The following is a 13,691-nucleotide window of genomic DNA, read 5'->3' as shown; positions in this document are numbered from 1 at the left end:
AATACCTCCTACAGCTACTGGACTGACCGTACAATGTGACCCCATGGTATATCTCACAACAACCAAGTAGATATCAACATTTATTAACTACAGACAGAATGAAAAAATGCCTACCTAGTGGTACAGTAAGTTGCAGCTCTGGCAGGTAACAGGCTCCAGATCACAATTTTGTATGTAGTCAAGGATAACTAAACCCAAGAACAAAAATGTAGTATACTGCAGCTCACAGTCCTTAGCTGTAGTAGCTTAATAGTTGTATTTATTTTTTTCAACCTAAGAATATTTTTGGCAACTACAGAAAGTACCTGTTTATCTTGAGGGAAATGCAGTGTCCTTTTCACTTCCTGTGAGCTGCACTGAAGAATATAATACTTCCTACCTATCTTTTGTAAACCACCAATTTCCATGCAACCCATTTAATGGAATCAAAGAGACATGGACATACAGTATTTATAGTCCATATCGGCAGAGCAGCATAAGGTGACAACCATGGCTCCCTCCATAGATGCCCTGGAGGAGTGATGTAGCCACTCAGGGACAGAACATGTGTTATTTCCACAATTACCAGGAGAAAATAAAGCAAAAAGTAGCTTGAGAAAAACTGATGTAGCCACCACACCAAGAACTAGTAAGCTGCAATGTATTACATTTTGGTTTTGAGTGTAGATACATGTTAACCTATTACAGGTTTAAAAAAATGTTACATATTGTGACTAAAGTTGATTTAATAAGGGAATAGAGACTGTACATTTTACAATGTGAATCTTCGATTATCTTAGTGAATAAAGTATAGTAGTGTTCACTTCATTCATCCAATCATGTGCATGCAAAACTTACTTTTTTTGTCTAATTTAATTTCTACACAATATGTTGTAAAAAAAAAAACACATTCACCTTATTTACTAAGCTAAGTGAACAGTTACTCTTAAAAATTAATGTCCTCTACTACTTTTATAGGAAAAACCAGCTGAGCCGGGAATTGTAAAAAAAAAAAAAAATAATAATAATAATAATAATAATAAATACACATCCTTTTACTATGAGCCTGCAAAGTTTTGCACCCACAATCAGCATATTGAAGGTGCAATGCGGGGCTTTTGCAGACTGTCTAAATAAGCTGTCCACTCTTACCTCATATGAGCAGGTAGTTACATAGTGACAGGAAGACTCAATGTACTACCTGGAGCGCTCAACAGCACCCTGGTAATTCATTGAGAAGTACAAGCCAATAGCTTCAAAGGCTGTCGGTACTTTTAGTTTTCACATTCACAGAACTCTGTGGATGAATGACACACCTACTTATTCTTTAAGTAGGGAAGATGAACACTTGCTATTTACAACAGAACTCACAATGCCATTTTGCCAGTCCAAGCCTTTTGATACCCATTGAAAGCAAACGTATGCCCTGTATGTAGCACCCTGATGTTTAGGCAGGGTTGCTATTAAATTTATTTGCCAAGTGATAGTTGCCTTGGCCAATTTTTAGGTCAATTGATTTCGCCCTAATTCTGGAATTGCTGCACTTCTCTCTTCTGTCACTAGATGGCCAGGTATCTGGTGAAATTAGATAAGACAAGGGCACTGCAAGGACAGATTAGGAATGAATGGGGTGTCTCAGCCAATGGGTAAGGATTTTCTTGGGTTCCTTGGCCTGCTGGGAGAACCTATTTATTTGGGTGGAGTCAGGTGATCGGGGTTCTGTGCCACCTGGACGACTGGGTGGACGTGTGTCGTATTGCCCCGGGCTGCTAGGCCAGAAACCTAAGGCCTATCCCGGGGACATCTGGCTGCTAGGCTATCTGAGAGCCTATCCAGAAGTAGTGTGGGGTTAGGACTGCGGGTTTGTAGTCCAACCAGAAGAAACGGTTCCGCCGGCTGGGGAAAAAGTCGTGGTCGGAGGTAGAGGGTAAGCTGTCGCCACAAAGGGACCATCCACCTTGCTACCGGAGACCACAGTGAGTGAGCTGAGGCCAGTACCAGAGCAGACTTCTTGACAACTAGGGACAGTGAAGAAGTGGGAAAGCATCAGCAAGTGCCAAGTCAGGGACCCAGCAGGACAGCAGAGGTGACGCTTGTGGAGTGCCAAGCCAGGAACCTAACGTGTCAGCAGGGGTGAAGCTTAAGGAGTATCTGTGAGTGCCAAGCCAGGGACCCAGCAGTGAAGCGGGGGTGACGCTTGAGAAAGATACTGAGTGCTACAGTGAAAGAGCTCAGGGGATCCAGTAGCTAGTGGATCTGAAGTATAGTGAGAGAGACTGGGAGCTCATTGAGTGAAGACCCACAGTGAGTAAGTGTGGGGTAAAGAGAACTGTTCGTATTGCAGAAAGTTGAATACCTTTACCATTAGTAACAGCTACAAGATTGTTGCCATAGGAGACAGCAGTTCTACCTATACAGAAGTGATGTCTGGCTGGAGGCCTTCACCTGTATAGCTGTCTACCTATAGAAGTCTCGGAGTCTGCCAGTTAAAATTGCATCTACCTAAGGGTGTCCTGGCCCTAATCCTCTCTCCCACAGTTCTATTTAGGAGACAATAAATCTCTTTGCATTCAAAAAGTGTCTGGCGCCCACCTGTTCATCTTGCATTACATCTACCTTTCGGTTCGGTTCGCACCAGAACCTGCGAACGGACCGAAAGCTTGCGTGAACGTTAGAACCCGTTTAAGTCTATGGGACTCGAATGTTCGAAATCAAAAGTGCTAATTTTAAAGGCTACTATGCAAGTTATTGTCCTAAAAAGGGTTTGGGGACCCGAGTCCTGCCCCAGGGGACATGTATCAATGCAAAAAAAAGTTTTAAAAAGGGCCGTTTTTTCGGGAACAGTGATTTTAATGATGCTTAAATGAAAAAGAGTGAAATATTCCTTTAAATACATGGGGGGTGTCTATAGTATGCTTGTGAAGTGGCACGTGTTTCCCGTGTTTAGAACTGTCCCTGCACAAAATGACATTTCTAAAGGAAAAAAAGTCATTTAAAACTGCTTGCGGCTTTAATGTAATGTCTGTTCCCGGCAATATGGATGAAAATCATTGAGAAAAATGGCATGGATACCGCCCCCCCAGCCCATTACCAGCCACTTTGAGTCTTGTATGGATATTAATGGGAACCCCGCACCCAAATAAAAAAAGGACAGGCGTGGGGCCCCCAGGCCCTGTATACTCTGAACAGCAGTATACAGGCGGTGCAAACAAGACAGGGACTGTAGGTTTGTTGTTAAGTAGAAGCTGTTTGTAATTTTGAACTGGTTCATTTTTAGAGTGTAGCTCCAGGCAAAAAATCTATTTTAAGCCTTTTGCAAAACATAGGGAAGGGTTATCACCCCTGTAACATTTGTTTTGCTGTCTGTGCACCTCTTCAGAAGATTTCACCTCACTTTCTGTCCCAATGACAAATGTTTTTTGAAAATTTGGAGTTTTTAGTGAAACAAGGATTGGTGATAAAGCATCAGTGGAGAGGAGACACGTTTTTCCCATATTAACTCTTACAGGAGAGCATTTCCCTTCCTAGGGGTAGATTTCATCTCACTTCTTGTTGTCTCCTTCTGTTTGCAAGTAGCAGTCGTTTGTAAGTTGGATGTTTGAAAGTAGGGGCCTGCCCTATATACTCTGCAAAAATTTGGGCCTTAGGTGTTGCTGGTGCCACAACACTGTAAGTCCTCACAGTTAATGTTGGTGGGCTCTGGAACGGGCCATGCTGTGAAATATTATATCAAGAATTATAATTACATGCACCTGTTGAACAGGGGCAGAAAAATTGGGCCTTTGGTGGTGGTGGTGTTGCCACAACACTGTAAGCCCTCACTTTTACTCTTGGTGGGCGCAGGAATGTGCCCTGCTGTGAAATATTAGATCAAGAATTGTAACTACATGTCCCTGTTGAACAGGGGCAGAAAAATTGGGCCTTAGGCATGGGTGCCACAACACTGCAACCCCTCACAGATACTCTAGTTAGAGCGCAGCAACGAACCCTCCTGCAAAATATTGCATCAAAAATTGTAATTAGACGCCCCTGTTAAACAGGGGCTGAAAAATTGGGCCTTAGGCACTGGTGCTGGTCCCACAACACTGCAACCCCTCACAGATACTCTAGTTGGAGCACAGGAATGAGCCCTGCTGCAAAGTATTGCATCAAAAATTGTAATTACACGTCCCTGTTAAAAAGGGGCTGAAAAATTGGGCCTTAGGCACTGGTGGCAGTGCCCAGAACCAAAAATGTTCTTACAAGCTATCAGCATGATCATTGAGGAGGAAGAGGATAGTCACTCAGCATAACAGGATAGTCACTCAGCATCGGCATAGGCAGTCTTGAAGGGATCTGACATTTCAAAAAAAATTATTCAGCATCAGGTGCTTGGTAGCTGGTGGTGATCCAAGACAGATTCATTTTTATGAAGATCAGTCGATCGACCGAGTCGGTGGACAGGCGCACCCTGTGATCAGTTACAAAGCCTCCAGAATTTCCTCCCTCCCTCTCCTTGATACCACGATTACGAGGATCCTTCCGCAGGTTTTGCAGGATCAAGGAGGCCATGCAGCGTAGGTTTGCTGAGGCATTCGGTCCAGAGTCTTCTGGGTCACTAAGGACGACATGATCCACAGCCATCTCCTCCCAGCCACGTACAAGTCCATGGGTTTCTTGGGACTGTAAATGATCCCTTGAAGACTGTTGCTGATGCTGAGTGCCAGGCTCCACCTCCACAATCCACCTCCTCCTCCTCCTCTGCCTCTTCCTGTATGATCGGCGGCCATGCAGGAACACTGTCTGGATAAAGGGGGCCTTGAGAAGTAAGTAGTCCTCCTCTTCCTGCCTCTGTTTTGCCTCAAGTGCCCTGTCCATTATTCCACGCAGTGTGTGCTCCAACAGGTGGACAAGAGGTTCAGTGTCACTGATGCATGCACTGTCACTGCTCACCATCCTCGTGGCCTCCTCAAATGGTGACAGGACAGTGCATGCATCCCTGATCATGGCCCACTGGCGTGGGGGAAAAAACCCAGCTCCCCTGACCCTGTCCTGGTGCCATAGTCGCATAGGTACTCATTGATGGCCCTCTGCTGCGTGTGCAGCCGCTGCAGCATGGCCAACGTTGAGTTCCACCTGGTGGGCATGTCACAAATTAGGCGGTTCTTGGGCAGGTTAAATTCCTTCTGGAGGTCAGCCAGCCGAGCACTGGCATTATATGACCAACGGAAATGCACACAGACTTTTCTGGCCTGCCTCAGTACATCCTGTAAGCCCGGGTACCTGCCCAAGAACCACTGCACCACCAAGTTAAGGATGTGAGCCAAACAGGGCACATGGGTCAGTTGTCCTTGTCGGAGGGTGGAGAGGAGGTTGGTGCCATTGTCGCAAACCACCATTCCTGGCTTAAGCTGGTGTGGCGTCAACCACCTCTGAACCTGCCCCTGCAGAGTTGACAGAATCTCTGCCCCAGTGTGACTCCTGTCCCCCAAGCACACCAGCTCAAGCACCGCATGGCATCTTTTTGCCTGCGTGCTTGCGTAGCCCCTTGAACGTCTACGGAGCACCACTGGTTCTGAGGACAAATCAGCACAGGAAGAGGCCATGGAGGAAGAAGAAGAGGAGGGGGTGGAGGAGAGAGGTGTGGCAGAATCACCACTAGTAGAATTTTGGAGGCGTGGTGGCTGAACAACCTCCAACACTACTGCACCCTGTCCTGCATCCTTCCCAGCTGCCAGAAGAGTCACCCAATGCGTGGTGAAAGATAGGTAATGTCCCTGTCCATGCCTGCTGGACCATGAGTCATGCACCTTACCGCTGACCGCCGCGAGGCCAAGACATTGCCTTCCACATGCCGGTAGAGAGCCGGAATCGCCTTCCGTGAGAAAAAGTGGCATTTGGGAACCTGCCACTGAGGAACCGCACATTCCACAAACTCATGGAAGGGGGCAGAGTCTACCAACTGAAAAGGCAGCAGTTGAAGTGCTAGCAATTTAACCAAGCTAGCATTCAACAGCTGGGCATGTGGATGGCTGGGAGTGAACTTCTTTCGATGGTGCAGCAGCTGGGGCAGGGAAATTTTGCCTGGTACAATCTCACGTCGGTGTACTGATAGCAGATTGCCCGCAAGTTCTTGGCTGTGACACACCTAATTCTACACCTTCATTCCTCTCGGTGTAGGTTTCAGAGAGGACTGAAGGTATAGTGGGGTTGGAGATCCCAGCTGATGAGGAGCAAGAAGTGGTTCGTTTTGTTTTTTGGTGTGGGTCTTTTAGGTACGCTTGCCAACGAACTGCATGGCAGGTCGACATATGTCTTATCAAGCATGTGGTGCCCAAGCGGGTGATGTTTTGCCCACGCGAGATACGCTTGAGACATATGTTGCAAATAGCAGTGGTGCGATCTGATGCACTCGTCTCAAAAAAGGCCCACACCAAAGAACTTTTAGAATAACGCGCAGAGACAGCAGCGCCCTGCACATGCGGAGCTCTGCAGTGTGATGCAGTCGGTGTGCTGCCCTTAAGCTGGCCCCTGGAGGGCATCCTGCCTCGTTGGAGATGTGCCTCTTCCTCTCTCCTATCAGGCACCCACGTGGAGTCAGTGACTTCCTCATCATCCCCTCCTTCCTCATCACTGGAGCAAACCTGACAGTATGCTGCAGCTGGGGGAACATGACTGCCAGATTGCGGTCCTTCTTGGGAACCCACTCTCTGTTACTGCCTTCCTCTAGCTGGGTACCATCATCAGAGACTTCAAAACGCTGGGCATCCTCCTGGAGCATGTACCAAACACTGTGGTCAAACAGTTCAGGGGACTCCTCAGGAGGATATGGTTGGGGCTAGGGAAAGAGTGACTGATGCCATTGAGCCGAGGGAAGAGGCCGCGTTGGCAGCTGCTTTGCGAGACAAAGTACCCTGAGCCTGGATGAGAGAGGATGAATTGGCCAAAGTCACCGTGGCTTTGGCCAATTACGGCTCTCTGTACAGACGTGTCATAGTGCATGCTTGGCCAATCATCAGCCAGCAATGCACTGCGATGCCGCAGTTAATTATGGGCCGTGATGCACCACTCAAATTTGGCGCAAACGGCCCATAACGTTCGCAATTCGACGGACAACCGAACAGGCAATGTTCTAGTCGAACATGGGTTTGACTTGAACTCGAAGCTCATCCCTACTTGTAACCCACTCTACACTGAAGGATGTCAGCTGTCCTTAACTCTGGAGGTCACCATTGGGCTTCAGGGGCACTGGGACTTTGCTACATGTACTTATAATAGACTATAGAATGTAGGATATGGGCTATATTTGTAAAAAAAAAGTCCATTAGCGACTATTATGCAGATGATCTAGTTGGGCAAAGATATTATAAAACTTTACAATGGTCCACACTGTGCATGTTTTACCTGTGTAAATGGTAAAGAATCTCTGAGATTTGTAAATCCGTAACTTACATTACTCAGTGTTACAAATCGGCATACAGATACATTTTGGTTTATAAAGATTACGGCTGCACAGTTCTGCCCAGTACACACGATAGGATTTTCCGACGGAAAATGCTCTATGGGAGCTTGTTGTCAGAAATTCCGACAGTGTGTAGACTCCATCAGACATTTTCCATCAGAATTTCCGTCACACAAAATTTGAGAGCTGGTTCTCAAATTTTCCGACAACAAAATCCGTTGTTGTAAATTCTGATCGTGTGTACACAATTCTGACGCACAAAGTTCCACGCATGCTCGGAATCAAGCAGAAGAGCCACACTGGCTATTGAACTTCATTTTTCTCGGCTCGTCGTACGCGTTGTACGTCACCGGGTTCTTGGCAATCAGAATTTCCAACAAGATTTGTGTGACCGTGTATATGCAAGACAAGTTTGAGCCAACATCCGTCGAAAAAAAAAAACATGGATTTTGTTGTCGGAAAATCCTATCGTGTGTACAGGGCATTAGAGCACTTTGTAAATCATTCTCTTAGATTTTATATATGTGCTTAACATAAGGCCTACATACTAAAAAATACACTTTTTGGAATAAGTTACCTGTTCTCGAAAGGAGGTGCAAAGCCTGGTCCTAATTTGTATATGACATCTAGCTTTCCTTTCCATGAGTTTGGTGCCTCTAGTCCAGACATCTTACTAGAAAACAAACAAAAGCATTATAAGACTGCTTTCACTTCCAAGTAGTTTTATGCAGTATACATGTTTAGCGTAAATTATGTGAACTGTCCTTTTAAGTAATATGACATTGTAAAGTATGCTATAATAATCATATTATTATGCTATAATTATCATATTACAACAACCAATCTGGCTTGGGTGAGAACTTCCAGACCCTGCTGAGACTTCCTAGAAATGTCTCTGGGTCTCAAATTTAAGTATATCTAAGCGTAGGAGCACCAAAAAAAAGGTCTAAAAAACAGGATAATTAGCGCTTTATGTGATCTAAGGACCAGTCCTGTGGATGGCAAGTTATATGAAGATCTGAGTAAATAAAAGTGTTAAAACAATAATCATGCTGTAGAGGTTAGTGCCCTTTTAGTCAGTTCTCTCCTCTGGGTGGGTATGGTGGGCGGGGCTAGTATGTCCTATACAGGTGGTCCCTAGGTTACAAACAAGACAGGGTCTGTAGGTTTGTTCTTAAGTTGATTCTGTTTGTAATTTGGAACAGGTACATTTTTTAAGTGTAGCTCCAGCCAAAAAAAACATTTTTTAAGCTTTTTGGGTAGCATAGAGAAGGGTTATCACCCCTGTAATGTTTGTTTAGCTGTCTGTGCCCCTGTTAAGAAGATTTCACCTCACTTTCTGTCCCAATGACAATTGGATTTTGAAAATTTTGGGATGTTTTGGAAAACAAGCCTTGGTGATAAAGAATCAATGGAGGTACCTTTTCCCCATAATAATTCTTACAGGAGTGAATTTCCCTTCCTAGGGGTAGATTTCCTCTCGCTTCCTGTTGTCTCCCTCCGTTTGTAAGTCGAATGTTTGTAACTAAGGGACCCCCTGTATATTCTAGAACCAGAAGAGCAAGGAGCAGAGGGTGATGGGAAGAGGTTACTCCTGGTATACTGACATGTAACCTTACGAAGTGAACCCTTAGAGGTAGGTTCATGACAGTCCCAGTTAGAGAAGCCACTTATGGAGAACCTACAGTTAGGACAGTGGAAGAGTTGAGTAGAGTTGTGTTGTACAGAACTGTTCATTATACTTCTACTATAATAAAATTGTGTGAAAGGCTAAATGTGTGTCAATTCCTTATTTTCAGAGGTGGGCCGCAGGCCTGGAGAATGTCAGTGACCAAAGATGGAGGCATTTCTCTGTGTTACAGGTGTGTGTGCCCTATCCTGTTCCTGTTGCAGCCTGGCTGTTGCTGTCTGTGAATCAAGGCCCCGCTTACAATTCTACAGCCCATTTGTATTTGGCATTCTTATACTTCAAAATATTTAGGGATACAAAGGCCCTCCATCCTTTGTGAGTAGTCTTGAATTAAGACCAAATATGCCCAGTCATCCCGAATCTGATTTAAACCTGCATCAATGTAACTATTATATGTGTCTCAAACTGAGCTAAGTGGAAAGTCAGGAGAATGATGGAATTTAAAATGGTTTAAAAATTAAGGGATCTGTATAATTAGATCACACTGATAAAACACCTTTAGACCCCATTCACACTTGATTGATTTCAAGCATGTTACCCAAAAGAGCTTCAACTCTCAACATCAAGATTCCCAATACATTCAGTGGTGCTTGTTCACACCTGAATAGGGATGAGCTTCGTGTTCGAGTCGAACCCATGTTCGACTCGAACATCGGCTGTTCGGACGTTCGCCGAATTGCGAACGATATGGGCCGTTCGCGCCAAATTGGTGTGGTGCGTCACGACCCATAATTCACTGCGGCACCGCAGTGCATTGCTGGCTGATGATTGGCCAAGCATGCACTATGACCGCATGCTTGGCCAATCACAGCGCCGCCTAAACAGAGAGCCGTAATTGGCCAAAGCCAAGGAGGCTTTGGCCAATTATGGCTCAGGGGATTTAGTACACGCCCCACACTATATAAGGCCGCCTGCACAGCGGCCCTGTGTAGTGTGTGTTCCGGCGTTCATTCAGAGAGAGAGAGAGAGACAGACAGTGACATTTGATTTGAGTTAGATAGATTAGGCAGAACAGTCAGTCAGTTAGCTGAACTTACAGTGTTTTGTGTATATATATGCATCCCAGGTGTTGCATATATATATATATATATATATATATATATATATACACTGTATTCAGTTTAGCTAGATCCGTTCTTGTTATCTTCCTACTGACAGGCAGGTTTGTCTTGTTACAGTATTTACAGCTACCTGAAGAAAATTACTGGTGTTCTTTTGATCCTATTAGTACCACAGTCAGGCAGCTAGACTATTTACAGTTAGTGCAGTGCGTCCTGCTCACAGTGTTCAGCTAGATCTGTTCCTGCTATCTTCTTACTGACAGGCAGGCTTGTCTTGTTACAGTATATACAGCTACCTGAAGAAAATTGCTTGTGTTCTTTTGATCCTATTAGTACCACAGTCAGGCAGCTAGACTATTTACAGTTAGTGCAGTGCGTCCTGCTCACAGTGTTCAGCTAGATCCATTCCTGTTATCTTCTTACTGACAGGCAGGCTTGTCTTGTTACAGTATAGACAGCTACCTGAAGAAAATTGCTGGTGTTCTTTTGATCCTATTAGTACCACAGTCAGGCAGCTAGACTATTTACAGTTAGTGCAGTGCGTCCTGCTCACAGTGTTCAGCTAAAACTACAAGTTAGTGGGGTGCGTCCTGCTCACAGTGTTCAGCTAAACCTACAAGTTAGTGGGGTGCGTCCTGCTCACAGTGTTCAGCTAAACCTACAAGTTAGTGCGGTGCGTCCTGCTCACAGTGTTCAGCTAAACCTACAAGTTAGTGGGGTGCGTCCTGCTCACAGTGTTCAGCTAAACCTACAAGTTAGTGGGGTGCGTCCTGATCACAGTGTTCAGCTAAACCTACAAGTTTAGTGCAGTGCGTCCTGCTCACAGTGTTCAGCTAGATCCGTTCCCGTTATCTTCTTACTGACAGGCAGGCTTGTCTTGTTATAGTATATACAGCTACCTGAAGAAAATTACTGGTGTTCTTTTGATCCTATTAGTACCACAGTCAGGCAGCTAGACTATTTACAGTTAGTGCAGTGCATCCTGCTCACAGTGTTCAGCTAGATCCGTTCCTGCTATCTTCTTACTGACAGGCAGGCTTGTCTTGTTACAGTATATACAGCTACCTGAAGAAAATTGCTTGTGTTCTTTTGATCCTATTAGTACCACAGTCAGGCAGCTAGACTATTTACAGTTAGTGCAGTGCGTCCTGCTCACAGTGTTCAGCTAGATCCATTCCTGTTATCTTCTTACTGACAGGCAGGCTTGTCTTGTTACAGTATAGACAGCTACCTGAAGAAAATTGCTGGTGTTCTTTTGATCCTATTAGTACCACAGTCAGGCAGCTAGACTATTTACAGTTAGTGCAGTGCGTCCTGCTCACAGTGCTCAGCTAAACTTACAAGTTAGTGGGGTGCGTCCTGCTCACAGTGTTCAGCTAAACCTACAAGTTTAGTGCAGTGCGTCCTGCTCACAGTGTTCAGCTAGGTCCGTTCCCGTTATCTTCTTACTGACAGGCAGGCTTGTCTTGTTATAGTATATACAGCTACCTGAAGAAAATTACTGGTGTTCTTTTGATCCTATTAGTACCACAGTCAGGCAGCTAGACTATTTACAGTTAGTGCAGTGCGTCCTGCTCACAGTGTTCAGCTAAACCTACAAGTTAGTGGGGTGCGTCCTGCTCACAGTGTTCAGCTAAACCTACAAGTTAGTGGGGTGCGTCCTGTTCACAGTGTTCAGCTAAACCTACAAGTTAGTGGGGTGCGTCCACCTCACAGTGTTCAGCTAAACCTACAAGTTAGTGCAGTGCGTCCTGCTCACAGTGTTCAGCTAGATCCGTTCCTGTTATCTTCTTACTGACAGGCAGGCTTGTCTTGTTACAGTATATACAGCTACCTGAAGAAAATTACTGGTGTTCTTTTGATCCTATTAGTACCACAGTCAGGCAGCTAGACTATTTACAGTTAGTGCAGTGCGTGCTGCTCACAGTGTTCAGCTAAACCTACAAGTTAGTGGGGTGCGTCCTGCTCACAGTGTTCAGCTAAACCTACAAGTTAGTGGGGTGCGTCCTGTTCACAGTGTTCAGCTAAACCTACAAGTTAGTGGGGTGCGTCCACCTCACAGTGTTCAGCTAAAGCTACCTGTAGAAGGTTGGTGGTGTTCTCATACTACAGGCAGGCAGTTGATTTTGCTAGCTGCAGTATCAGTACATATATATATATATATATATATATATATATATATATCCCAGCTTAGTACAACTACAGGCCATTAGTATGTCTGGAAGGCCAAGAAGGAGAGGCAGACAGTCACAAGCCAATAAGAGAGCGCAAGCAGGCTCTGTGTCTAGTGCTGGTCCTGGAGACGGTGCATCCTCATCACCACGTGGCCGTGGGACACGCTTGGCCTTTTTTTCGGCAGCTGGCCGTGTTGAGCCCCAACATGCAGAAGACTTGGTCGAGTGGATGACCAAGCCGTCCTCATCCTCCTCATCCTCTCTCACCCATGCCCAGGGTACTTTGTCTGGCAAAGCAGCGGCCTCTTCCCTCGGCTCAATGTCATCAGTGACTCCTTCCCTAGCCCCACCATGTCCTCCTGAGGAGTCCCTCGAACTGTTTGACCACAGTGTTGGGTACATGCTCCAGGAGGATGCCCAGCGTTTGGAAGGCTCTGATGATGATACTGAGCTAGATGAAGGCAGTAACATGAGCACGGACAGAGGGGGTGCCCAAGAAGGACAGCAATCTGGCAGTCATGCTCCCCCTGCTGCAGCATACTGCCAGGTTTGCTCCAGTGATGAGGAGGGAGGGGATGATGAGGTCACTGACTCAACGTGGGTGCCTGATAGGAGAGAGGAGGAGGAGGAGGAGGCGGCACATCACCAACGAGGCAGGATGCCCTCCAGGGGCCAGCCTAAGGGCAGCACATTGACTGCATCACACCCCAAAGCTCCACATGTGCAGGGCGCTGCAGTCTCTGCGCGTTATTCAAAAAGTTCTTTGGTGTGGGCCTATTTTGAGACGAGTGCATCAGATCGCACCGCTGCTATTTGCAACATATGTCTCAAGCGTATCTCGCGTGGCCAAAACATCTCCCGCTTGGGTACCACATGCTTGACCAGACATATGTTGACCTGCCATGCAGTTTGTTGGCAAGCGTATCTAAAAGACCCACAACAAAGAGGACCTCTCCTTGCTCCTCATCAGCTGAGATGTCCAACCCCACTATACCTTCAGTCCTCTCTGAGACCTGCACTGAGAGGAATGAATGTGTAGAATTAGGTGTGTCACAGCCAAGTACTTGTGGGCAATCTGCTTTTGGTACACCGACGTCAGATTGTACCAGGCAAATTTCCCTGCCCCAGCTGCTGCACCGCCGAAAGAAGTTTGCTCCCAGCCATCCACATGCCCAGCGGTTGAATGCTAGCTTGGCAAAATTGCTAGCACTTCAACTGCTGCCTTTTCAGTTGGTAGACTCTGCCCCCTTCCGTGAGTTTGTGGAATGTGCGCTTCCTCAGTGGCAGGTACCCAAACGCCACTTTTTCTCACGGAAGGCAAATCCGGCTCTCTACCGGCATGTGGA

General features: G+C 46.0%; 1 protein-coding gene across 1 annotated transcript in view; it reads right to left on the bottom strand.

Moving 5' to 3' along the window:
* LOC141117008 (putative N-acetylated-alpha-linked acidic dipeptidase) overlaps window positions 1-13,691 on the bottom strand; it is a 381,126-nt gene that overhangs the window by 261,429 nt on the left and 106,006 nt on the right. Inside the window, exon 7 of the mRNA XM_073609573.1 lies at window positions 7,998-8,093. Coding sequence (XP_073465674.1) covers window positions 7,998-8,093 — 96 coding nt within the window. The remainder of the gene's footprint in view (window positions 1-7,997; window positions 8,094-13,691) is intronic.

Source organism: Aquarana catesbeiana, linkage group LG13 (assembly GCF_042186555.1).
Source record: "Aquarana catesbeiana isolate 2022-GZ linkage group LG13, ASM4218655v1, whole genome shotgun sequence".
NCBI lineage: Eukaryota > Metazoa > Chordata > Amphibia > Anura > Ranidae > Aquarana > Aquarana catesbeiana.
Note: the sequence above shows the minus strand (reverse complement) of the source record. Positions and strands in the feature narration are given on the sequence as shown.